Source organism: Bufo gargarizans, chromosome 7 (genome assembly GCF_014858855.1).
Source record: "Bufo gargarizans isolate SCDJY-AF-19 chromosome 7, ASM1485885v1, whole genome shotgun sequence".
In the NCBI taxonomy this organism is placed as follows: domain Eukaryota; kingdom Metazoa; phylum Chordata; class Amphibia; order Anura; family Bufonidae; genus Bufo; species Bufo gargarizans.
Window position 1 is genome coordinate 21,210,344 of NC_058086.1, and position 25,389 is coordinate 21,235,732.

Sequence of the window (25,389 nt, forward strand, 5' to 3'; positions counted from 1 at the left end):
ATTAAAGTGTAGCTCCAGTTACAATCTCGCCTGGTCTGACATTGGACGTGGAGAGGGACACTAGTGGATACTTGGTGTATTGATGCTGGGGCACCTGAGTGTTGTCTGCACAGGTCCTTTTTTTTTTTATTAAAAGGACCCGTGTGCAATACTCCTGGGTGCTGTCTGGTGGCCTCGGTGACTGCATCTCTTCCAGTGTCAGATCGGATGGGAACACCTCAACTCGGGCAATATATTTGTTATATTTCAGCTAGGTTTTATTAAACCATACAGCACCTTAATAATGTAAATTACAGGTACAGTTAAAAAAATAGTGAAAACGTTATAAAGTGTTTATAACGTCCTCTTTGCCTTTTTAGGTTTTCAATCTGGATCGCCAGCAAATTATTCCAATCACCACAGTCCAAACTGGAAGAACCCCGGACTGTGGAGTCCAGACTATGGTTCCAACTAAAGAAACAGGATTTACCAAAGAGCAGATCTATTTAATTTGAGTGCCTTTTGTATTGCATGTGTCGTGCAGCATGAGGCTGACCTTTTTATGCTTTGTTTGTCATGTTTGATGGTTGGGTTTATGCACACAAGGCCATTTTACTCTTCCCGATACGTGCGAGTCCCACTGGGCTGCTTGGGCCAGTATCCATCAGACTAGAGGGGTTAATAGAGCCAGTAGGAAACCTTCAGATATCGGCAGCCATTGTCGGCGGCGTCCACTTGATTTCATTAATGGAGAGTTATGATACTCGTTTGCGTTAACCCTTTGATTGTTCGGTACGTTTATTTTTTATGAAGATCAGATGGAATTGTTTTTTTTACTGTTGTAATTTTAGTTGTTCGTTTCAAGATTATTATTTTTTTCATTCCTTATTTCTCTCGTCTGTCTCTCTCTAAGACGAGATTTGTGTTTTTGTAATTTTTGGTTGACTCTATGACCACTTTGCCTTCAAGTAGATCTTAGATTGCTTTGTGCGTTACAGCTCGTTATGTTTATCTCAGGAATATTTTGCACTGATTTAGTAACTGTAGCCTTGCAATGTGAGCCTGACCAATTGGAAATGCATAGCTGTGAATTCATCCTGTGCACATTTATCCCCTGGAGCGACAAGCATGTCAAGGCCACAAGGCCCTGCTGTACTGCTAGCTTCTGGCTGCTCCACACGGTGTCGTTTTTTTAGTGCTAATGTGTGAGAGGTGTCGCGATCATAAATTATGTCGAGAAACCAAGATCACCAGGATCATTTAGTATTTTTCTGCATGGGAGTAGACTGACCGGATCTTCCCTGCTTATCATAATTGATTGGATCTCCTGTAGTTTGCTTTGCTTGATTTAGCCGATCGTTATTTTACAACTGGACAAAATGTCAGTCAAATCCAGATGTTTTCTGAGCAGACAGAAGTCTTTATAACAAAAAAAAATTGCGGACCAGAATAGGACATGCTCTATCCTTTCTGCGGAGCCGAGGAACGGAAATAACGGATGCGGACAGCACACGGTATGCTGTCCGTATCTTTTGTGGCCCCATTGAAATGAATGCGTCCGCACCCGTTACGCAATTTTGACTCATACGGCCGTCTGAATGAGGCCTAATTCACACCAAAGCTGTGGATTCCTAAGGCCCCTTTAAACTGGGCAGTTATCGGGAAGGAGCGCTCCTATCCAGTTATAATTGCCTTGCCTAAAGGCTCTGCCAATTGCAAACACTCATTCATCGGGTGAAAGCATCACTGGTGTTGTCACCTTGAACAATAGTTTCTGATTCTTGCCTGCCATGTTGGCCCATGTAAAAGGGCCTTTAAAAAAGCACATTGGCATGGAGATAATGAAGTCTCATAAAGAAATAGTTCTCCTCAATAAAGTGGCTCTTTTCTTATTGATAATGCACATCAATAAGACTAGGACTCTGTTCACACAGTGATTTTCGGTAAAATCACTGGTTATTGCACCTGTCACACAATCCCACTGATTCCCTGTAGGGGGAAATTGCAAAAATTCTGACATCAATCAACCTTGTTCCCCTCATACATCAAGACTGTGGTTCATGTGAGGCTAGTTTCACATCTGCGGCCTGTTCCGGCAGAAAACAGCCCGCTGGACTTCTCTAGTATACTGCTCTCTGGTCACTATTGACTATAATGGGGTTTGGCAGAGATCTGGCCGCTACCCCGCAAATATGCGCCAGGAATCGCTCGGACAAAAGCAGCCGCGTGCAACGTTTTTGTCTGGTCGATTCCCAGCTTTCTATGCCGGAACAGCCTGCTGGATAGATAGTTTCCCATCTACGGCTGTACTATCACAACCTGTGATTTATACCATAGAGAAATAGTACTAGTTACATATTACTTACATTCCAATATCTATACTTGTATACCTCACCCTTGTTACTCTATTGCATATCTTTTCCAGATATCATCACCTACCTGTTTAATTGCGTTTTTTAATATTACCATGCGACTGACAATTCATACTGGACAAATGATGCAACATTTTGCCCCAAATTGTGAAGTTATGGGGGGGGGGGGCTCAGACCCCTTATGATAAGCCTGCCTCTAAGGAACTCTGAATATGAAGTAACCTTTAAATGTGAATACCTATGGAGAGGTTCTAGAGCCCATGATACATAGGTCTACTGACATTCGGCACCATATGTCTATACTGCCATGTTTAGTACCTTGTCTAGTGCGTATGGTTTATTTTATACACAGGCTTCCATCTGATCGTTTTGTTTTCTTTTAGGTGATAATTGTACTGTGCAATGAAGTCCCACAAGAGATGCACAGTTTAATTTTAATGCATACTTCTTGTACTATTATTGATTTAGAGGGCACAGTGATATCGCGTGTTAAAACTGCTTAAATAATTCAGTCTGCCAGTTTTCAAGATAATAAAAATTTCATGGCCCATCACTTTTGTACTGGCGTCATGTGAAAGGGATCACTGTAATGTGTGTGATGGGAGGGATACAATGTGAAAAATGTGCTGAAAAAATGTCTGAAGCTTCTGCTCAGGAGCTAGTGAAGTGTTCTCTGCTCAAATACCTCAAGTTGTTTTTTTCTTTTTCTTTTTTTTGTCCTAAAGATCAACCACAGTGAATATTCACACAACAATGTCTGTTCTTTTTATACTAAAATCGCGCACGGTCATCGTTTTTGTTTTGCTTGCTGTTGTTAATGCCATTTGTGCCTTATTTTTACCATGTCAGCTGCATTGCAACTTTCCTTTGTAAAATAAACAGTCTCTTAGTACATGCCGTTTGGTAACTTATTAAACTTTTACTCAAGGGAATACCTCAATGGTGATCAAATAAAGCTAAGGCAATTCTATTCTCTAAAGCTATGGTAGTTTGACCAGAGCCGTCCATCAGCAGCCTCCATTGAATAACACTGCACATGGCGAAACTGGCTGACAGGTAAGGTTACTGTTGAGCCAGGGGTGGACTGGCAACTTCAAGTGGCCCTGGAAATAAATATATAAAAGTGGCCCGGATCCAAACTGACAGAAGACAGGGCCCACCCAGGAAGGCGGGGTCAGCAATACCATATTGCGGCACGAGATACCGCCTCAGCAGAGCCTACATACCGCAGTGCATCATAAAATACCTCCCCAGAAGCTGCCCTCCCTATGGTGGTCACCACCAGATGCCACGTTCTGCACTTCTACTGCAATTGCCTCAGGATGGCAATACAGTTGAATTCAGGAGTCAGGAGGGCACCTGCGGCCACCAGCCAGGTACATAAGTACTACAAGCACTCAACATTATTTAACCCTGTAAGCGTCAGATTATTATTTGCCTGGCTGGCAGCCGTTAGTACAGCCCCCTGGGCATCGGCCCACCAGGAAAGTTTCCCTCTAGGGTCTACAGCCAGTCCGCCCTTGCGTTGAGCTATATAAAAAATGAGGCAGAGCGCAACATTGAATAATACTCTTTGTGACAGAGCATATAGAGAGGAGCACAAATTAGAGCTGCTCACCTGGTGGTGGTAGAATCAGCCACAACAAGTCTCTACAGTATTAGAATGTATTGGCTCTGATGAGCCGAAGTTATTACTTTGCGAACTTCAGAAATTGATTTATACTGTAAAAAAACATTTACCGAACTCTGGTTCAGTTCCAAGTGGTACCAACTTAAATGTGGACCATGCAAAAAAAAGAAGCTAAATGTAAACACGATCTAGAAATGCCGATGTCTTCTCTGGACCAAAGCTCATTCAAAGGGGTTGCCCCAGAAAAATATTCAGCATTTTTTAAACTAGCACCTGGATTTGAATACTTTAGTAATTGTATTAAAAAATTTAGTACAGCCAGTGAGCTATTCAATAACATGTATCTATAGCGCCACCTGCTGTTTGTCTTTTTTGTTATTTCTCTGTCCACCTTGCTGATGGCAGCTGGGACAGGTAGACTGCTCAGGGTTGTGAGAAAACTGAATGGAGCAAAATAAAGAGAGATTCTTAGGCTGCTTTCACACCAGCATTTTTCCTCTCCGCTATTGAGATCGATCATAGGGTCTTAATAGCGGAAGAAAATGCTTCAGTTTTGTCCCTATTCATTGTCAGGGAACAGGGTACAACAGACTCTATACCGTTCTGTTTCATTGCTTTTCCATGACGCAAACAAAAGCACAGCAAACAGCGTTTTTGAGTGCATCCCTAAGCGCTCAGCCAAGACAACACAGGAGTGGTTTAGGGACAACTCTGTAAATGTCCTTTAGTGGACCAGTCAGAGCCCGGTCTTTGGAGAGACCTGAAAATGACGGTCACCATCTAAGGCTACTTTCACACTAGCGTTTTTTGCGGATCCTGTCAAGGATCTGCAAAAAACGCTTCCATTACAATAATGCAACCACATGCATCCGTCATGAACGGATCCTGTATTATGTCTTCTATAGCCATATATCCGTCTTGAACACTATTGGAAGTCAATGGGGGACGAATCCGTTTTCTATTGTGTCAGAGAAAACTGATCCGTCCCCACTGCAAGCAGCGTTTTGGTGTCCGCCTCCAGAGCGGAATGGAGACTGATCGGAGGCAAACTGATGCATTCTGAGCGGATCCTTTTCCATTCAGAATGCATTAGGGCAAAACTGATCTGTTTTGGACCGCTTGTGAGAGCCCTGAACGGACCTCATAAAACAGAAAGCCAAAACGTTAGTGTGAAAGTAGCCTAACCTGACACAGTCTTGGACCAGGGATGGCCAACCTGCTGCTCTCCGGCTGTGCCCAGACTGCCCACCACTCTCGGCCTACAGTTGGGCATGGTGGGATTTGAAGTTTTACAACCGCTTGAGAGCCACAGGTTGGCCATCCCTGCCTTATAACAGGCATCCTGAAACTGCGGCCCTCCAGCTGTTGCAAAACTACAACTCCCAGCATGCCTGAACAGCCTACAGGTATCAGCCTACAGCAGGGCATTGTGGGAGTTGTAGTTTTACAACAGCTGGAGTGCCGCAGTTTAAGGATGCCTTGGTGGATCTGCAAAAAATCCATAAATCCAGGTGTGCCAACCTATTGGTATCACACTAGGGACAAGGAACTCCGGCAGGCTGTTCCGGCTGGTGAACAGCCTGTCCGATCCGTGCTGCAGCTAGTGCATGCGTGCCCCCAGGTTACTGCTCCGGCCCCATTGACTATAATGGGGGCGGGTGGGCCGGAGTTCCGGCGGCAGCACGGCAAACATGCTAAGAGGCGGCCAGAATAAAACTACGACATGTCGTAGTTTTATTCCAGCTGCCTCTCCGCATGTTTGCCGTGCTGCCGCCGGAACTACGGCCCACCCGCCCCCATTATAGTCAATGGGGCCAGAGCGGTAGTCCGGGGGCACACGTGCACTACTGTGAAAGTACCATTAGTCCTGAGTAAAGGGTCTGAATACTTGCATCAATGCAATATTTTAGTTCTACTGTTTAGCAATGATTTTGAACATTCTGTCTTCACCTTTGTCATTAATGGGGTATTGAGTGCAGAATGATGGGGAGAAACTTGACTATCTTTTTTCTTTTAGCACAAGGCCGCAATGTAACAAAAGTATGAAAAAAGAAAATATAGCTTAGTTTAGAAAACTTTTCAGTATGTGATACTTCACACAGTTCTTCACCATCATGGGGATCGTCAGAGGCATAACTACCATAGAAGCAGACCATGCAACTGCTATGGGGCCCGGGGCAAGAGGGGGCCCAGTTGGGATCCTCCCCTCTTTTACTGGAAGTGAAAACTTAATCAGGACCCTATCCTCTAAAGCTCAATGCTCAACCTGCGGCCCTCCAGCTGTTGCAAAACTACAACTCCCATCATTCCCTAACAGCCTACAGCTACACTGCCCGTCTAAAAAAAAAAAAAAAAGTCGCCACCAAAAATATTTCGTTGGACTGCCTTTAGCTTTGATTACAGCACGCATTTGCTCTGGCATTGTTTCGATAAGCTTCTGCAATGTCACAAGATTTATTTCCATCCAGTTTTGCATTAATTTTTCACCAAGATCTTGCATTGATGATGGTAGAGTCTGACCACTGCACAAAGCCTTCTCCAGCACATCCCAAAGATTCTCAATGGGGTTAAGGTCTGGACTCTGTGGTGGCCAATCCATGTGTGAAAATGATGTCTCGTGCTCCTTGAACCACTCTTTCACAATTTGAGCCCGATGAATCCTGGCATTGTCATCTTGGAATATGCCCGTTCCATCAGGGGAAAAAAAAAATCCATTGATGGAATAGCCTGGCCATCCAGTATGTTCAGGTAGTCAGCTGACCTCATTCTTGGAGCACAGACTGTTGCTGAACCTAGACCTGACCAACTGCAGCAACCCCAGATCATAGCACTGCCCCACAGGCTTGTACAGTAGGCACTAGGCCTCTCTTCTTACCCTGATGCGCCCATCACTCTGGAACAGGGCCAATCTGGACTCATCAGACCACATGACCTTCTTCCATTGCTCCCTAGAGTCCAATCTTTATGCTCCCTAGCAAATTGAAGCCTTTTTTTCTGCTTTGCCTCACTGATTTGTGGTTTTCTTATGGCTGCACAGCTGTTCAGTCCCAATCCCTTGATTTCCCTTCGCATTGTGCGTGTGGAAATGCTCCTACTTTCACTATTAAACATAGCCCTGAGCTCCACTGTTGTTTTTCTTCGATTTGATTTCACCAAACGTTTAAGTGATCACCGATCACAATCATTCAGGATATTTTCCCGCCACATTTCTTCCTTGAATGCAATGGGTCCCCGCTATCCTTCCAGTTTTTAATAATGCGTTGGACAGTTCTTAACCCAATTTTAGTTGTTTCGGAAATCTCCTTAGATGTTTTCTCTTCTTGATGCATACCAATGATTAGACCCTTCTCAAACAGACTAAGGCTACTTTCACACTAGCTTTCGGGGCTCCGCTTGTGAGTTCCGTTTGAAGGCTCTCACAAGCGGCCCACGAACGCATCCGTACTGCCCTAATGCATTCTGACTGGATGCGGATCCGCTCAGAATGCATCAGTCTGGCACCGTTTGTCCTCCGCTCAGCAGGCGGACACCCGAACGCTGCTTGCAGTGTTCTGGTGTCCGCCTGGCCGTGCGGAGGCAAACTGATCCGTCCAGACTTACAATGTAAGTCAATGGGGACGGATCCGCTTAAAGTTGACACAATATGGCTCAATTTCAAACTGATCCGTCCCCCATTGACTTTCAATGTAAAGTCTGGACGGATCCGTCTGAGCAACTTTCACACTTAGAATTTTTTCTAAACTATAATGCAGACGGATCCTTTCTGAACGGATCCCATCGTCTGCATTATAGGAGCGGATCCGTCTGTGCAGACACCAGTCGGATCCGCTCTGAACGCAAGTGTGAAAGTAGCCTAACATCTTTTCCACGACCACGAGATGTGTCTTCCGAAATGGTTGTTTTAAGAAATGAAAAGCAACTCATTGCACCAGTTGGGGTTAAATAACTTGTTGCCAGCTGAAAGATAATCGGCCATGCAGTAATTATCCAATAGGAGGCTCAGAACTATTTGCTTAGTTAAATCCAGGTGGTGACTTTTTTTGGGACAGGCAGTGTATCATCCTACAGAAGGACATCATGGGAGTTGTAGTTTTACAACAGCTGGAAGGCTCCAGGTTGAGCATCCCTGCTCTAACCCTGGGTTCACACCTGAGCGTTCCGAAAGGAGCGCTCTGTATGCGCGATTGTACGGGCGTTTACAATCGTGCATACAGAGACGCCCATTGTCGCGCGTTCCTGAATATCTATGTACGGGAACGCGCGACAAAACGCCCCAAAGAAGCTTAAGAACTTTTTTGAGCGTCGGGCGTTTTACAGCGCGATCGTACGCACTGTAAAACGCCCAGGTGAGAACCATTCCCATAGGGAAGCATTGGTTTCTCCTTGTTGAGCGTTTTACAGCGCGTAGGAACGCGCTGTAAAACGCTCAGGTGTGAACTTAGGGTAAAGGAAGAACTTTTAGCAAACGAGGCAGTGGAAAAAATGGCCCAAGGGTCATTGAAAGGGGTTAAGGCGGAAACCCTTCTGTCCTGTGTGGGGGGCCTGGTTTGATCCTTGCTATATGGCCCTTACTTCTCTATGTACGCCACTGATGGAGATGGCATACCGATGACACATTGAGTGACTTTTACACTTGCATATTTCAGTTTCTATTTGTAAAGCCTAACCCTGGGTTCAGACCTGAGCGTTTTACAGCGCGTTCCTACGCGCTGTAAAACGCACAACAGGCAAGAACCAATGATTCCCTATGGGAATGGTTCTCACCTGGGCGTTTTACAGCGCGTACGATCGCGCTGTAAAACGCCCGACGCTCAAACAAGTGCTTGAGCTTTTTTTTGGGCGTTTGTCGCGCGTTCCCGCACATAGATATTCGGGAACGCGCGACAATGTGTGCACGCCTGTCTCTGTATGCGCGATTGTAAACGCCCGTACAATCGCGCATACAGAGCGCTCGTTTCAGAACGCTCAGGTCTGAACCCAGGGTAAACCTGAAAGTGTGAATCTGCTCAATATATATACTTTTTCTGCTTAGTTTCCTGCTCCTGGATTTGGCTTAGAAATAATGATGCAAAATACCAAGCTACTGCCGTGTGAAAGTGGCCTATTATACTGTACATCAATCAGACAGATGCATCATCAAATGTATCTTCTATGGAAATATTATAATGCTGTATTGAAGATCTGTAGTATGTTGATTTCAGAGGAAGCTTCTATGCCAGGGTAGTTAAGACTATTTGTGCCCAGCAGATGTCAGTGTAATAAAACTAGTGTATGTAAAAGAGCAATATTCTCTTCAATGCAACATTTATGATCTGCAGTTCTAGATGGGCTTTTTTTTTTTGTTCAAATAATTTGGGACAAAGTTCTTTTAAACAAATCCCTCTTGGTGATGTTCACGTGTGTACCTATATATTGTTTAATGTAATACTGCAACACTACTGATATACAGTAGTACACCTACATTAACCTTAAAGGAGTGTCCTGGTCCAGGATAGCCATGGTCTATCCTCAGGATAAGCTATTAATATCAGATTGTTTTGTGGGGGTTTTTTTCGTTAGTTTTTTTTTTGGGGGGGGGGGGGCTGTACAAGCGAGGATAAAAATCTATATCTTATTACAGAAAAATTCCTCTTTCTCCATTTATCAGACTATCGATTTGTGGAAAGAATGCTGACACCTGTCAATTTTCTAAAACTATATTAAAGAGGTATAGGGTCGGTATAGAACATGCCTTAGGGATTATAGACCTGCTCTGTGCCATGACGGTGAGTAGTATGGAATGGTGTACCAACTCAACCTTAAATAAAATTCACAATCAAGAAAGCAATGCCTGAGAAGAAAGGTGGTATAGTTGGGTATCCGTAAACATTCTTAGGCCTCACCAGTCCGTGCAGACTTAAATTTTTAAGATAATTTTATTCAGTCAAAAATTGGGACTGGTTCCTAAATAAAGGATGTATGCAGGGATTCGTTTTATTCCATCCTTGATTTTGGTTGAAAAATAACATGCAAAAACTGCACTGTGCTGCTTGGATCACTTTATAACCTGGTGCTGATTTAGGTTCAGTTTAGAACTGTGCAAGGTCTGTCCTACACCGACCTTATCCAACATAAGGCTGGTTTCACATGAGCGAGTTCCACGCATTGGACTCGCAGCGTGCGTCAGTGAGAGCACCCGTCCTGACCTCCCAGCACTGCCGGGGGTTGCATAGCGTTATATTGAGTTATGATGCTTTGTAACCCTTAGGCTGGGTTCTGAACGTACGCTCTGTATGAGCGATTGTACGGGCGTTTGCAATCGCGCATACAGAGACAAGCGAACGACCATTGTCGCGCGTTCCCGCTGAAGTCTATGTACGGGAACGCGCGACAAGACGCCCCAAAGAAGCTCCTGTACTTGGGGCGTCGGGCGTTTTACAGCGCGATCGTACGCGCTGTAAAACGCTCAGATGAGAACCATTCCCATAGGGAATCATTGGTTCTTGCCTGTTGAGCGTTTTACAGCGCGTAGGAACGCGCTGTAAAACGCTCAGGTCTGAACCCAGCCTTAGAGTTCTGGAATGTACTGGAAAACGCTGACATAATGCCGTCAGTGTTATCCAATGTATTCCAGAACTGTAAGGGCTACATAGCATCATAAAGCAGTATAATGCTATGCGACCCTGTCAGTGCTGGGAGGTCAGGACGGGTGCTCTCGCTGATGCACACTGCGAGTCTACTGCGTGGAACTCACTCGTCTGAAAGGGGCCTACATGTTTTCACTAGTGTCATCACTTGAAGCTCCTGGGCCTCAATATAAAATTCTTATAGGCTCCTTGTGCCTTCTAGGCTCTCTCCATAAGGAGATACAGTATCCTCCGAATACTGGGGGATAGTGATGGACTGGTGGATTGTTGATCAATTGGGATTATTAAATATATGGAATTTCAAAGAAGGAATATAGTGGATGGGTGGTTAGAGATGACCAAATAGATTTGATTTTGATGAGATTAAGAACAAAAATGGAAATGGCGGCTCATGAGTGGTATGTTATGACGGTAGGTCCATTGATAGGGAGGTTCAATGTACCGCACTCATCTGTTTTGTTTCTGCAAATTGAGACTCAACTCCTGTAAGCCTCTGTCAAGTACTTGCCTTTGCGATTGCTCCAACCGTCCCTGGTCGTCAGCGCGTGGGGCCGGGGAAAAGACTGATGAGATATATACAGGAAAAGCGCTATTAGCGATCTTGTAGACCTGTGATTGTTTAGTCCGTGATATATTGTACTGTAGTTTTACTTTTACCTGAAACATTTTTTTAAAACTTTTTACATAGAAAACAATATACAAAACGTCTCGTGCGAGAAATGGGCGCTTCTGGGCGTTTCATTTGATTGCAGCTTTGTGGCATATATCCCATCAAATAGATTGTATTGGCTACTGGATGCTGCTATCATTACCTGCCCTTTGAGATCCCAGTTACTGTACAGGTCCTTCTAAAAAAAATTGCATATTGTGATAAAGTTCATTATTTTCTGTAATGTACTAATAAACATTAGACTTTCATATATTTTAGATTCATTACACACAACTGAAGTAGTTCAAGCCTTTTATTGTTTTAATATTGATGATTTTGGCATACAGCTCATGAAAACTCAAAATTCCTATCTAAAAAAATTAGCATATCATGAAAAGGTTCTCTAAACGAGCTATTAACCTAATCATCTGAATCAACTAATTAACTCTAAACACCTGCAAAAGATTCCTGAGGCTTTTAAAAACTCCCAGCCTGGTTCATTACTCCAAACTGCAATCATGGGTAAGACTGCTGACCTGACTGCTGTCCAGAAGGCCATCATTGACACCCTCAAGCAAGAGGGTAAGACACAGAAAGAAATTTCTGAACGAATAGGCTGTTCCCAGAGTGCTGTATCAAGGCACCTCAGTGGGAAGGAAAAAGTGTGGCAGAAAACGCTGCACAACAAGAAGAGGTGACCGGACCCTGAGGAAGATTGTAGAGAAGGACCGATTCCAGACCTTGGGGGACCTGCGGAAGCAGTGGACTGAGTCTGGAGTAGAAACATCCAGAGCCACCGTGTACAGGCGTGTGCAGGAAATGGGCTACAGGTGCCGCATTCCCCAGGTCAAGCCACTTTTGAACCAGAAACAGCGGCAGAAGCGCCTGACCTGGGCTACAGAGAAGCAGCACTGGACTGTTGCTCAGTGGTCTAAAGTACTTTTTTCGGATGAAAGCAAATTTTGCATGTCATTCGGAAATCAAGGTGCCAGAGTCTGGAGGAAGACTGGGGAGAGGGAAATGCCAAAATGCCTGAAGTCCAGTGTCAAGTACCCACAGTCAGTGATGGTCTGGGGTGCCATGTCAGCGGCTGGTGTTGGTACACTGTGTTTTATCAAGGGCAGGGTCAATGCAGCTAGCTGTCAGGAGATTTTGGAGCACTTTATGCTTCCATCTGCTGAAAAGCTTTATGGAGATGGAGATTTCATTTTTCAGCACGACCTGGCACCTGCTCACAGTGCCAAAACCACTGGTAAATGGTTTACTGACCATGGTATTACTGTGCTCAATTGGCCTGCCAACTCTCCTGACCTGAACCCCATAGAGAATCTGTGGGATATTGGGAAGAGAAAGTTGAGAGACGCAAGACCCAACACTCTGGATGAGCTTAAGGCCGCTATCGAAGCATCCTGGGCCTCCATAACACCTCAGCAGTGCCACAGGCTGATTGCCTCCATGACACGCCGCATTGAAGCAGTCATTTCTGCAAAAGGATTCCCGACCAAGGATTCCCGACCAAAAGGATTCCCGGACCCAATCACTTCAATGAGGCCGTTGTTCCGTTCAGTGGCCCCGCAAAAAACATATAACCTGTCCTATTCTTGTCCTCGCTTTGTCCTCTCCAGAATGAAGCAACATATCACTCTTTTTGAAGGAGTTTGATACTGATCACCTATTCTCAGCTGTTTGGCCAGTGACGTCACGTTCATTGGTCATGAGGCGCAGCTTAGTCCCATTCAAGTGAATGGGGCTAAGCTGCAAAACCTAGCACAGTCACCATCCAGTAGACGGCGTTGTGTTTGGAAGGCTTCTGTGAGGCGCCGAGGCCTCCTCAAACAGCTGATCAGCGGGGGTGCCGTACCCACACCAGATACTGATGACCGATACTGAGGATAGGTCATCAGCAGGGGTGCACCTAGCCTTTCTGCTGCCTGAGGCAAAAAGTGAAACGCCCCTGCCCCCCTCCCCCAGCCGTACTGATAAGGGCATACTGTGATACACATGAATATAGAGAGATGAGCACTTCCACAATGGAAGCGCTCATTTCTCATGGCCCTGCCACTGCCACCTCTTGTCTCTAGGTCCCTCTGCCTGAGGCAACCACCTCACCTGGCCCCATTGGAGGTGCACCCCTGGTCATCAGTATCCAAAACTTGGGCAACCCCTTTCATTTTCTTTTGTGCTTAGCACTTGAACATAGACAGTACATGTTGAGAATGATTGGCAGCCATTGAAAATCCCTCCTTACTTTAGGCTCCTGGAAGGAAATCATAGTAATAGAGCAGATGAGATAGACCTGGTGCACAGTATAGTAATTTATGGAACAGTATATTAGTATTCCCAGACGTCCCTTTCTGAAGGCATCTGATGGATTTCAATCAAAATCGCTTTATCAGTGCTATCTTATTATATAGAGCTGCTACCAGCAGAAACACAAGCATCTCTGTAAATCCCTGAAGGGTTCCTTGCTCGTCATCAGGCCACCTCAATTACATGGCAATAGGTCACGTGTAGACGACTAAATCACCGGCAAGCCATGTGATATGTACATAGTAAGCAGAAAAACAGACACCCAAGAGTCATTAAAATGCTCTCCTCTTAACATCAAAGTGCGGTAACTCCTACATCAGCTGATAATCTGAGGAGGCCTGGTATGAAGCAGCGTTACAGAAACTTCCCAGAGGAGCCTGAAGTGCAGTTTCAGATATTCGCTTGTTATTTTTTTTCGTTGTAGACGCCAATTACATTTTAAGCTTCCCTTTTTCTTGCTAATGTTTTAGTTCATTTTTGTCACGTTCCACAGTGGTGCGATACTAATTAGTAAAGTAAGAGGAATCTCGTTAAGGGCTTGTTCACATTAATGTTTGATGGCTCAGTTTTGGAGCTTTTTCCTCTTTCATTCTGCCGAGATTCACTTATCGAGCTTCACAAGGGACAATTCCACATTTCGGTGCTATGGGGGAAATTTAGGAAAGGGGTTATGCCATGATTGATGTAAAAACTGAAAATCAGACATCCTATAGTTCATGGCCATCTCTTTCTAACAAACTTTGAAGCAGCCCTCTACCTCACATGGATCCAGAGATCTTCCTTTTCATTGCTCTGCTAGATTTACTTCAAGCTAGCAGCTGATAGGTGGTGCTCACTTTCTCAGGGGTTGTGTCCTTTGTGCTACAGTTGGTTGAAGGATGGAACTGAGCATGTATGTCAACCTCAGTGAGTGGGACAGAAAATGTACAAAAACAAACAGCAGGTGGCGTTATATAGATAGATTTCACTGCATAACTCAGTGGCTATACTCAATTTTTAATTACATGCAATTACAAAGGTATTCAGATCCAGGTGCTGGTTTGAAAAATGTAGAATATTTTTTGTGGGGCAACCCCTTTAAGACTGGCAATTCATATACCGGTCTCAGTCAAAACGGCACTGGAGAAACTTAAAAGAACGCACTTATAGGAAATCAGTCACCAGTTTTACGCTTTCTCTGAGGGCACCCTAAACTGGTTCCAGTGACCCTGATTAAAACACTTGCTTGAACTGACCCAATCAGTACTGAAGAGAAATGCGCTAAACCTTAAGTGGAGCGTGTGGACTGCTGGGGGCGCACGAGACAACCAAACAAGGACCGTGTTTTAATTTCGGCAGTATTCCATTTATTCGTAAGACTCGTAAGGTCTTACGAATAAATGGAATACTGCCGAAATTAAAACACGGTCCTTGTTTGGTTGTCTCGTGCGCCCCCAGCAGTCCACACGCTCCACTTAAGGTTTAGCGCACTTCTCTTCATTTCCATTACCCTAGTGGCAGGGTGGCCCCTGCCCAAGGTGTTAGGACGGATCTTGGCTGCACCAACCATCCCTTATCTATACTCGATCTCCATTGCAGTTGCATCCAATTGATGCAACCGCAGTAGGTGAGCAAACCATTTCTTTCATTAGAAATTTGTTTGTTTGAATTTACTTACCCTATGAGCGCCTTCTCTATCCCATTGGCCATCATTTGCCAATCAGTACTGAGCAGCTCCAGCACAAGCCGAGCGCTGGAGACCACTCAGGACATTGCATGGGCTCAGGAGTCCCAATATTCATGGAAAAAAGCCCCTCAAAAACACTAACCCTGATGGATACAAGCCAAAAGGACATTATTTTGGCTTTCATCCAATGACTGGGAGCATATAGACCTACTTTATGTATGCACTGGGAGCTTTCCTGGTGCATGCACCAAAGAGGTCACAGAAACACAGTATGAAAAGAGCCAAAGTCAATCACCACAGCCTGCTGCTCGAGCAGATGTTAGATAATAGGTCCCCCTGGTGAATACAAATCTTGAGGTAATGCAAGGGGAGGCATCAACTCAGAACAATTCCTCTATTTATGGCTCTGCTCATTCTACTTCATATAGACCTGAGCAGTCTGGACACATCATGAGCTGCACATGGTGTCTCTGCCCATATGTCATCCACATAACCTGCTCAACAAAGCAACCGTATACACCCCAAACCACAGGTGATTTTCTTACTTGGTGGTAGAGAGACATGTGGAGGCCTCAGTACAGGAGCAGATCATGCGGTCTAAGGGTGCGGCCATGTTTCTTGATGTACTTTTGGAACTCAAAATCAGGAGTGGATCATAAAAGAGAGAAAGCATAAAGGACAGATACGACTTCTCTTTGCTTAAATTCACTCCTCGTTTTGACTTCCAAAACTGCATCAGGAAACCTGACCGTTTGGCCGTACCCTTACGGGGGGATACACAGATCTTCTAGGACCCCATTGTAATGCTTAGGCTACATTCACACGTCAGTATTTTCCTATATCCCGATTTTCGGTCCGTTTTTTGCGGATCCGTTGTTCCTGAAAATGTTTCCGTATGTCATCCGTTTTTTGCGGATCCGCAGAAAACGGAAACATGTATAAAGTTCAATAATCAAATAAAGTTGTTTGGATTTCTTTAAAAAAAAAATAAAAAAATTGTTATGTGTTTCCAGGAACGGATTCCGCATAAAACGGATGACATACGGAATGACATCCGAATGTCTTCCGTTTTTTGCGGATCCATTGACTTTGTATTGTACCAGGATCCGAATTTTGCGGACAAGAATAGGACATGTTTTATATTTAAACGGACATGCGGAACGGAACAACAGAAACGGACAGCACACATTGTGCTGTCCGATTTTTTCCAGGACCCATTGAAAATGAATGGGTCCAGATCTGGTCCTGATCTGTTCCGCAAAAAACGGAACAGATCAGGAAAGAAAAAACGGACGTGTGAATGGACCCTTAGTATGGGTCCCCCTGACCCTCTGATGTTTCTCGCCTGACATGCCAACATCCATCCATCATTTCGAAAAATGTCAGCCTTTTAGGCGGATGCAACTTCGTTAGCGTTGGTGCAATGACTGTCTACCTGCTTCGGAGCCTCATACACAGTAAGGTTAACTAAACTGTTGCTTTAGACACACATCTGGTAGTCCCCTGGTTCATTTTGGCGGTGAGCAGCTCCACTGTAGTGTGTCGGTCCTTCCTCACGCACCTTCGTAGCTGACATTCACCTCTCACATCAATAGCACAGGGTACTCTAGTCGCAGTGGTGCCATTTGGCCACTTACCATACACTTTCACCACAGCAGAATGTGAACAGTTCACAAACTGCGCAGTTTTAGGCTACTTTCACACTAGCGTTCGGGGCTCCGCTTGTGAGTTCCGTTTAAAGGCTCTCACAAGCGGCCCCGAACGGATCCGTACAGCCCTAATGCATTCTGAGTGGATGCGGATCCGCTCAGAATGCATCAGTCTGGCAGCGTTTGTCCTCCGCTCCGCTCAGCAGGCGGACACCTGAACGCTGCTTGCACCGTTCGGGTGTCCGCCTGGCCGTGCGGAGGCAAACGGATCCGTCCAGACTTACACTGGAAGTCAATGGGGACGGATCCGTTTGAATTTGACACTATATGGCTCCATTTTCAAACGGATCCGTCCCCCATTGACTTTCAATGTAAAGTCAAAACGGATCCGTTTGCATTACCATGAAGAAAAAAAAAAAGTTGTGTTTTTTTTGTTCATGGTAATGCAAACGGATCCGTTCTGAACGGATCTAAGCGTTTGCATTATAGGTGCGGATCCGTCTGTGCAGATACCAGACGGATCCGCTCCGAACGCAAGTGTGAAAGTAGCCTTAGAAATACTGCCACCCTTGGTCTGAAAGCCAATAATCATACTTTTTTTTTTCAATTGTGATAAATCACCCCATTTACCCATGATAACAATGAAGGATATATGTGCAGACAGCCCATCTCACACCTTATATACCCACCAAGCCAGCTCACCACGCGTGACTTCCTTCATGAGCTACACACTGCTGACATAAAATGTAGGGAGTGATCATAATAATGGGACTCAACTTTGTTTGTGTAGGGTCCCTTTAATTATTTTCTGCTCTGGATCACAAAAAAAATCAATTCACACGTCCGAAAAATGGGTCCACATCCGTTCCGCAATTTTGCAGAACGGGTGCGGACCCATTAATTTCCGTTCCGCAGACACAGACAAGAAAAGGCATTTCTATTATAGTGCCGGCCATGTGCAGTCTGCAAAATGTGAAACGCACATGGCCGGTGTCCGTGATTTGCGGACCACAAAACTGTTGCAAGACGTGTGAATAGACCCTTAAAACGTGAGACCATACAACTGGATTTTTAAAATATTTTCCACCTTTAAGCATGGACAGTATATGAATTACCTGAACCTCCCGTGTCTGAACGGATCCCATCGTCTGCATTATAGGAGCGGATCCGTCTGTACAGACACCAGACGGATCCGCTCTGAACGCAAGTGTGAAAGTAGCCTAAGAAGGAAGCTGCAACGAAAGGTCCTCATGTAAGGGTGGGTTCACACTAGCGTTAGGGATTCCGTTATAACATGGTTATAACAGAACGCCCAGACAGAATGCAAATGGGAAGCTTTTAAAAGGCATTCCGTTTGCTTTCCGTCCTAATAGAAGTCTATGGGAAAGCATAACGGCTCCGTCTGGGTCCCGTTATGCAAGACAGAAAACAAAGTCCCGTCGACAGGACTTTGTTTTCCGTCTTGCATCACAGGACCCAGATGGATCCGTTTTGATTGCCATAGACTTCTATTAGGACGGAGAGCAAACGGAATGCCTTTTAAAGACGTCCGTTTTGCATTCCGTCATAATGCAAGTCTATGGGCAGAAGAACGGATCCGTCCATCTTATGGATTCCGTTATAAGAAAGTCATAATGGAATCCCTAACGCTAGTGTGAACCCACCCTAACGCAGATGTGAGCCCAGCCATAATAGAGGACCATGTGCAGAATTATAGTTCACGGGGTGGCACTCCGGCAAGTACATGGACACTTATATGGCAAGACTATAACGCTTTTTTCCCAGGACTGTATGGCAGTGTAGGGCGGTATTATTATACAGGATACATTTTTCTACAGAGAATGTCCATGGCTGTGTCCATCTTCTTGTTGAGATGTATACAGTACGTGGCCCATGCCTGTACTTATGGACAGTATCATCTACCCTTACAGAGCAGGTGGGCACCTCCTTGGCAGTACGTTTGTGAGGTGATTGGAGACCCCTCTACCATTATGTGAGGCTCATACTTTCTGTGAGGTAAGTCCTGCAAACTCCAGCCTATTCTGTTCCACATTTTATGACACAGAATTCTACAAAATGAATTTGGGGTCACAAAATGCACTGTGAACAAATGAGGCCCCATAATATAGCACACTCATGCGTCTTCCAGACCGCGTGCTCCGTCTCTCCTTATGGTCTTCCAGACCGCGTGCTCCGTCTTTCCTTATGGTCTTCCAGACTGCGTGCTCCGTCTCTCCTCATGCGTCTTCCAGACTGTGTGCTCCCTCTCTCCTCATGCGTCTTCCGTCCTGTGTGCTCCGTCTCTTCTAATGTGTCTTCCAGACTGCGTGCTCCGTCTCTTCTCATGCGTCTTCCCTCCTGTGTGCTCCCTCTCTCCTCATGCGTCTTCCGTCCTGTGTTCCTTCTCTCCTCATGCGTCTTCCGTCCTGTGTGTTCCCTCTCTCCTCATGCGTCTTCCGTCCTGTGTTCCTTCTCTCCTCATGCGTCTTCTGTCCTGTGTGCTCCCTCTCTCCTCATGCGTCTTCCGTCCTGTGTGTTCCCTCTCTCCTCATGCGTCTTCCGTCCTGTGTGCTCCGTCTCTTCTCATGCGTCTTCAGTCCTGTGTGCTGTCTCTCCTCATGCGTCTTCTGTCCTGTGTGCTCCGTCTCTCCTCATGCGTCTTCTGTCCTGTGTGCTCCCTCTCTCCTTATGCGTCTTCCCTCCTGTGTGCTCCGTCTCTCCTCGTGCATCTTCTGTCCTGTGTGCTGTCTCTCCTCATGCGTCTTCTGTCCTGTGTGCTCCCTCTCTCCTCATGCGTCTTCTGTCCTGTGTGCCGTCTCTTCTCATGCGTCTTCCGTCCTGTGTGCTGTCTCTTCTCATGCGTCTTCCGTCCTGTGTGCTCCGTCTCCTCATGCATCTTCCATCCTGTGTGCTGTCTCTTCTCATGCGTCTTCCGTCCTGTGTGCTCCGTCTCCTCATGCGTTTTCCATCCTGTGTGCTCCGTCTCTTCTCATGCGTCTTCTGTCCTGTGTGCCGTCTCTTCTCATGCGTCTTCCATCCTGTGTGCTGTCTCTTCTCATGCGTCTTCCGTCCTGTGTGCTCCGTCTCCTCATGCGTTTTCCATCCTGTGTGCTCCGTCTCTTCTCATGCGTCTTCCGTCCTCTGTGCTCCCTCTCTCCTCATACGTCTTCCATCCTGTGTGCTCCCTCTCTCCTCATGCGTCTTCCGTCCTGTGTGCTCCGTCTCTTCTCATGCGTCTTCCGTCCTGTGTGCTCCCTCTCTCCTCATGCGTCTTCCGTCCTGTGTGCTCCGTCTCTCCTCATGCGTCTTCCGTCCTGTGTGCTCCCTCTCTCCTCATGCGTCTTCCGTGCTGTGTGCTCCGTCTCTTCTCATGCGTCTTCCGTGCTGTGTGCTCCCTCTCTCCTCATGCGTCTTCCAGCTTGTGTGCTCCGTCTCCCGCGTGCGTTTTCTGTCCGTCTCCCGACCTCCAGCAGTGAGTGTGGAGCAGACCCGAGCAGCCTCTCATCTCTCCCACCTTCCTCATCTCCCAGCCCCCAGCTAATGAGCCCAGCCCTTAGCTCCATCATCCCGGGGACAGTATCCCAGCGACTCCCAGTCACCACCAGCGTCTCCTATTCATCACCAGCGTCTTCCCAGTCAGCACCAGTAGCATCCCGGAGCCGTTCAGTGCCGGGGGCAGTACGTCAGCGTCCACAGCGAGGAGCACTAGTGCGGGCGGCAGGTGCGCAGAGACCCGTCCCCGGCGGCCAGGACTGCGGTCACTCTCCGGGACTGACAGCGGCAATGGCGGAGGCAGGGTGCGGGAACCGGGGAGGCGGCACTATGTGAGTTTGCCCGGCATTCAGACCCGTCCACCTGCCCTCTCCATCCCTCCTGTGCTCGCCGTCTTCTACACTGGCATGTGGCCATAGGAGACCGGGGGGCTGAGGTCCTCTGCCATGGAGCCCCCTGCAGAAAGTCCATGTCGGGCAGCGGAATACCTGAAGGAGCTCAACAAGATCATTGAGACCCAGCAGGAGCTTCTGGGGAAGCAGAAGAAACGGATTGACGAGCTGGAGGAGCAAGTGAGCACCCTGTACAAGGAGAAAGCCTGCCTGCAGGAGCAGCACCACAAGCACCTGGCCACCTGCAGGCTGCACCAAACGGCGCCCCCCTGCCTGGGCTCCATCCAGGAGAACAAGTGAGTACCCCACCGAGGGGCAGGGGCAGGGGGCGCTGTGGCACCTGTTGCTGACAGGTTGCAGTTATGGAGTTATTAGCAGATCTGCCACCAGGGGGCAGTGTAGTGGTCAGGGGGCTATGGCTGCTGGTCAGAGGGAATAATACATGTATGGTTTGTATCAGGTGGCAGGACTGTCCCTCCGAATATTGCACTACAGTTACTTCACAGTCCCCTCTCAGGTGAGGGTCTGGCCAAAACTGGAATTTCTTGTGCCGGTTCAGCCACATTGCTGACAGGTTGTTCCAGAAATCGGTGCAATTTGGTCATAAGTGTGGGCCGCACTACAAGTACCAGGTTTTCTCTAGTGCTTCATGTCACAGATGGATATGCATCTCATATATAGTATTGTATTTACCGGTATATGTATATCATATAGTATTGTATTTATATATATATTAGATAGTATTGTATTTATATATATTAGATAGTATTGTGTGTATATATACATATATTATATAACATTTTTCTATCTAATATCTATTCCTCCATCTAGCTCATATCTATCTATCTGCTGCAGTTGTGGGATCTGTCAGAGGCAGAGGAATATCTCTGACGTGGACTTAACATACCATGAATTCATTCTGACTTATCAGACCCCGATCATTTATGGAGCCATGAAGCTGAATGCTCCATTATGGTCGCTGGCTGATATTTCATATTAACTGCAGAGAAAAACTCAGTTGTTTCTTATGTTTTAAAAGGGCAGCAGCCCCAGTGATGACCTACCTATGCTAGTGTAATTACTGGGTCTGGGGTAGCAGGTATGAGAAGATGCCACCATGTTCCAGGTGACTGTAGGAGGAACCATTGCTGAGGAGAATAGTGTTTTTATGGTTTCTTATGGGGTCGACGTGGTGACACGTGTGGGGTGTGTGTTTTTATGGGAATCAACAAGATAGGTAACTATGGTGTAATTGAGAATGACTGGAGAGCTCCTCTGCGTACGTCTTCCCAGGGAGCGAAGCCCTTTAGACTCCCTATACAAGCTGGATCTCCACAAGGAGACAAAATACTACACCGGTACTACACTGTAATTACTATACTTGATTACTATCAAGCAATACTAACCTTACCCATGATCATCTGTGCATGATAGGGATTAGGGAACTATAGCATGTACAGCAGTGGTGGTGCCCCATGGCAAAGATCAAAAGAAGCCCCCCCCCATTATAGGTCAGTTTTTGCTCCCCAAGGACCCCATAGCCTGGACTCTCATATCTAAGCCTGGACTTTTCTTGTCAAGGGCCCCTTAGCCTAAATGCTAAGTTAAGGCTGGAACCCCTCTGACCAAGGACCCTATAGCCTGGACCCCCTTCTCTAAGGCTGGACTTCTCTCTTCAAGAGCCCCTTAGCCTAAATGCTAATTTAAGGCTGGGACCCCTCTGACCAAGGACCCAATAGCCGGGACCCCCATTTCTAAACCTAGAATTCTCTCTTCCAGGGCCCCTTCACCTAAATGCTAATTTAAGGCTGGACCCCCTCTCCCCAAGGACCCCATAATCTGGACCCCCATCTCTAAGCCTGCACGTCTCTCTTCAAGGGCTCCTAAACCTAAATACCAGTGGCTGGACCTCTCTTCCCAAGGACCCCATAACCTAGACCCCCATCTCTAAGCTTAGACTTCTCTCATCAAGGGACCCTTAGCCTAAATGCTAATTTAAGACTGGACCCCTCTTTCTCCAAGGACCCCATAACTTGGACCCCCATCTCTTTTCATGGGCCCCTTAGCTTCATAACTTTCTTTCTGTCCTATAGGGATCTCATCGAGATTTCCAGATATTTTGTCACTTAAAATACTCGCAAAATGTGTTGTTGATTGTCTCTCCTGATAAGTTATGTGTCCGGGGAGGAAATAGTATTCTGGCCCTACAGTGGACAGTGCGGTGAGTGTGAGCGGCCACTCACTTCCTCTCCGGACGCTGATCAGAGACTAATGTGAAAAGCCTCTCGCATGTCGCAGTTTTTTTTCCTGACTTCTAAAAAACATTCAGTATTACGTTTTTTCTTGAGGAAACACTTTGGTCAAAACTACCAGGTGTTATAATGCCTGGCGCACATAGGGGGCAGCACATGATACAGAGCTTCAGACCACCAAAGCACGATGTGGAAGTTTTGCCTGAAGTGATCCTCTAATTCTCCAGAAGGAACTGGAATTAGATGCTGTTTACCTCTTCTAAGTAAATATACTGGGGGGGGGTCACTGGGAAATTCACTGTTAAGCCAGGAACAATGCCTTTCACTTAGCGATCCATGGCTTCATTCTTAAGGAAAAGTACTTAATCCATATGCAAATAGCCGTGGTCTGGGATCGCCCTCAGTGCACGTTAAGGCCATCTGTCAGCAGATTGTTACCCATGACACCGGCGGACCTGTTACATGTGCACTTGGCAGCTGAAGGCGTCTGTGTTGGTCCCATGTTATGTTTTATTATATGCAAATGAGCCTCTAGGAGCAACAGGGGCGTTACCATTACACCTAGAGGCTCCGCTCTCTGTGACTGCCGTGTCCTCTCTACTATGCTTGACAGGGTCAGGTGTGATGACTTCTTCACTGCCTGGCCCTGTCAATCAAAGTGAAATATATCATTACCTTCAGACAAGCGAGCGCTACAAGGCTTGTCCCCCCATTCCGTTTCGCGCCTTGTATGCTCATAAATAGCATTGGTACATGGCGGAGACATCAGCGCTTCTCAGTGGGCGTCTCTTCTCCCCGGCTGTGGCGCGGTCTGCTGGATAGTGTCACGTGCCCGGGTCATTTGTGATTTGGTGCCCCACATTAACTATCTATCTATCTGTCCGTCCATCCATCCTTCACATTGTCTATCCATCTATCTGTCCATCCATTTTTCACATTGTCTATCAATCAATCAATCAATCACATTATCTATCTATCTATCTATCTATCTATCTATCCATTCATCCATCTTTCACATTGTCTATCTATCTATCTATCTATCTATCACATATCTATCTATCTATCTACTGTATCTATCCATCCATCCATTCATCCATCTATCAATCTTTCACATTGTCTCTATCTATCTATCTATCTATCTATCTATCTATCTATCTCTACCTTCCAACCATAGAGAAAAGGAATCTACGGCCATGTAATAGAGACAGTATATGTCCGGGTGCAGCAGTCGGTGGGACCTCTTGTAGGTCACCATAGGTAGAGGTGGAGATGTGGATTTAGCTCATGTAGTTGGTTTCTGCAGAGGCTGTATTCTGTGGTAGATGACGTGGAGTAGCACGTGTCACTGGACGTGTTGCCGGCTGTAAAGCCATTTGACAGTTGTGGTTAGAGGCGGACCGGCTGATGGAGGGGCTCTGGTCGCATTGTGGAGAGCCGGACTGACTGATGTTACATCTAGCACATAGAATAAAGCTGAAGACAGAGAGAAGAGACAACATCCACGTGCACCAATCAGAGCTGACAGCTTCACTTCTCCTGATTGTAAGGTTGCCCATATATCTAAGTGGCAGTTTATGGATTCATTTTCACTTAACCCCTTCAGGACCGGGCCATTTTCCATTTTTTGTTTTCTGTTTTTTTACTCCCAGCCTTCCCAGAGCCGTACATTTTTATTTTGCCATTGACCTATCCGTATAAGCGCTTGTTTTTGCAGGACAAGTTGTACTTTCTAATGGCACCATTTACTGTTGCATACGATGTAGTGGGAAGCTTGAAAACAATGTATAATGGGGTGGAATAAAAAAAAACCAAAAAAAAAAACACAATTCCATCCAGTTTTATGGGTTATGTTTTTACAGTGTTTAAGTGGTAAAACTGACCTGTTACCTTCATTCTCTGTGTCTGTATGATTACAATGATAACATTTATATTGAGTTTTTCTTGCGTTTTAATACTGAAAAGTAAACTTTGAAAAAAACTATTTTTTTCTTTGCATCGCCTCATTAAGACCCCCATAACTATTTTTTATTTTTATGTGGATGGAGCTGTCTCAGGGCTCATTTTTTCAGTTTTTATTGATGCCATTTTGGAGTGTGTGTGACTTTTTGATCACTTGTTAGACCTCTTTCACACTTGCGTTGTCCGGATCCGTCGTGTATTCCATTTGCCGGAAGTGCCCGCCGGATCCGTAACACCGCAAGTGAACTGAAAGCATTTGAAGACGGATCCGTCTTCAAAATGCGTTCAGTGTTACTATGGCAGCCTGGACGCTATTAAAGTCCTGGTTGCCATAGTAGTAGTGGGGAGCGGGGGAGCGGTATACTTACCGTCCGTGCGGGTCCCGGGGCGCTCCAGAATGATGTCAGAGCGCC

General features: G+C 46.0%; 2 protein-coding genes across 2 annotated transcripts in view; both read left to right on the forward strand.

The window, feature by feature from the left end:
• Positions 1-3,243, forward strand: part of NUP210 (nucleoporin 210) — an 84,221-nt gene extending 80,978 nt beyond the window's left edge. Inside the window, exon 40 of the mRNA XM_044300896.1 lies at positions 360-3,243. Within this exon, the coding sequence (XP_044156831.1) occupies positions 360-454 (95 nt within the window). The 3' untranslated portion in view covers positions 455-3,243. The remainder of the gene's footprint in view (positions 1-359) is intronic.
• A 17,302-nt stretch (positions 3,244-20,545) lies between these two features.
• LOC122944115 (IQ motif and SEC7 domain-containing protein 2-like) overlaps positions 20,546-25,389 on the forward strand; it is a 294,359-nt gene continuing 289,515 nt past the window's right edge. Inside the window, exon 1 of the mRNA XM_044302348.1 lies at positions 20,546-21,061. Coding sequence (XP_044158283.1) covers positions 20,820-21,061 — 242 coding nt within the window. The 5' untranslated portion in view covers positions 20,546-20,819. The remainder of the gene's footprint in view (positions 21,062-25,389) is intronic.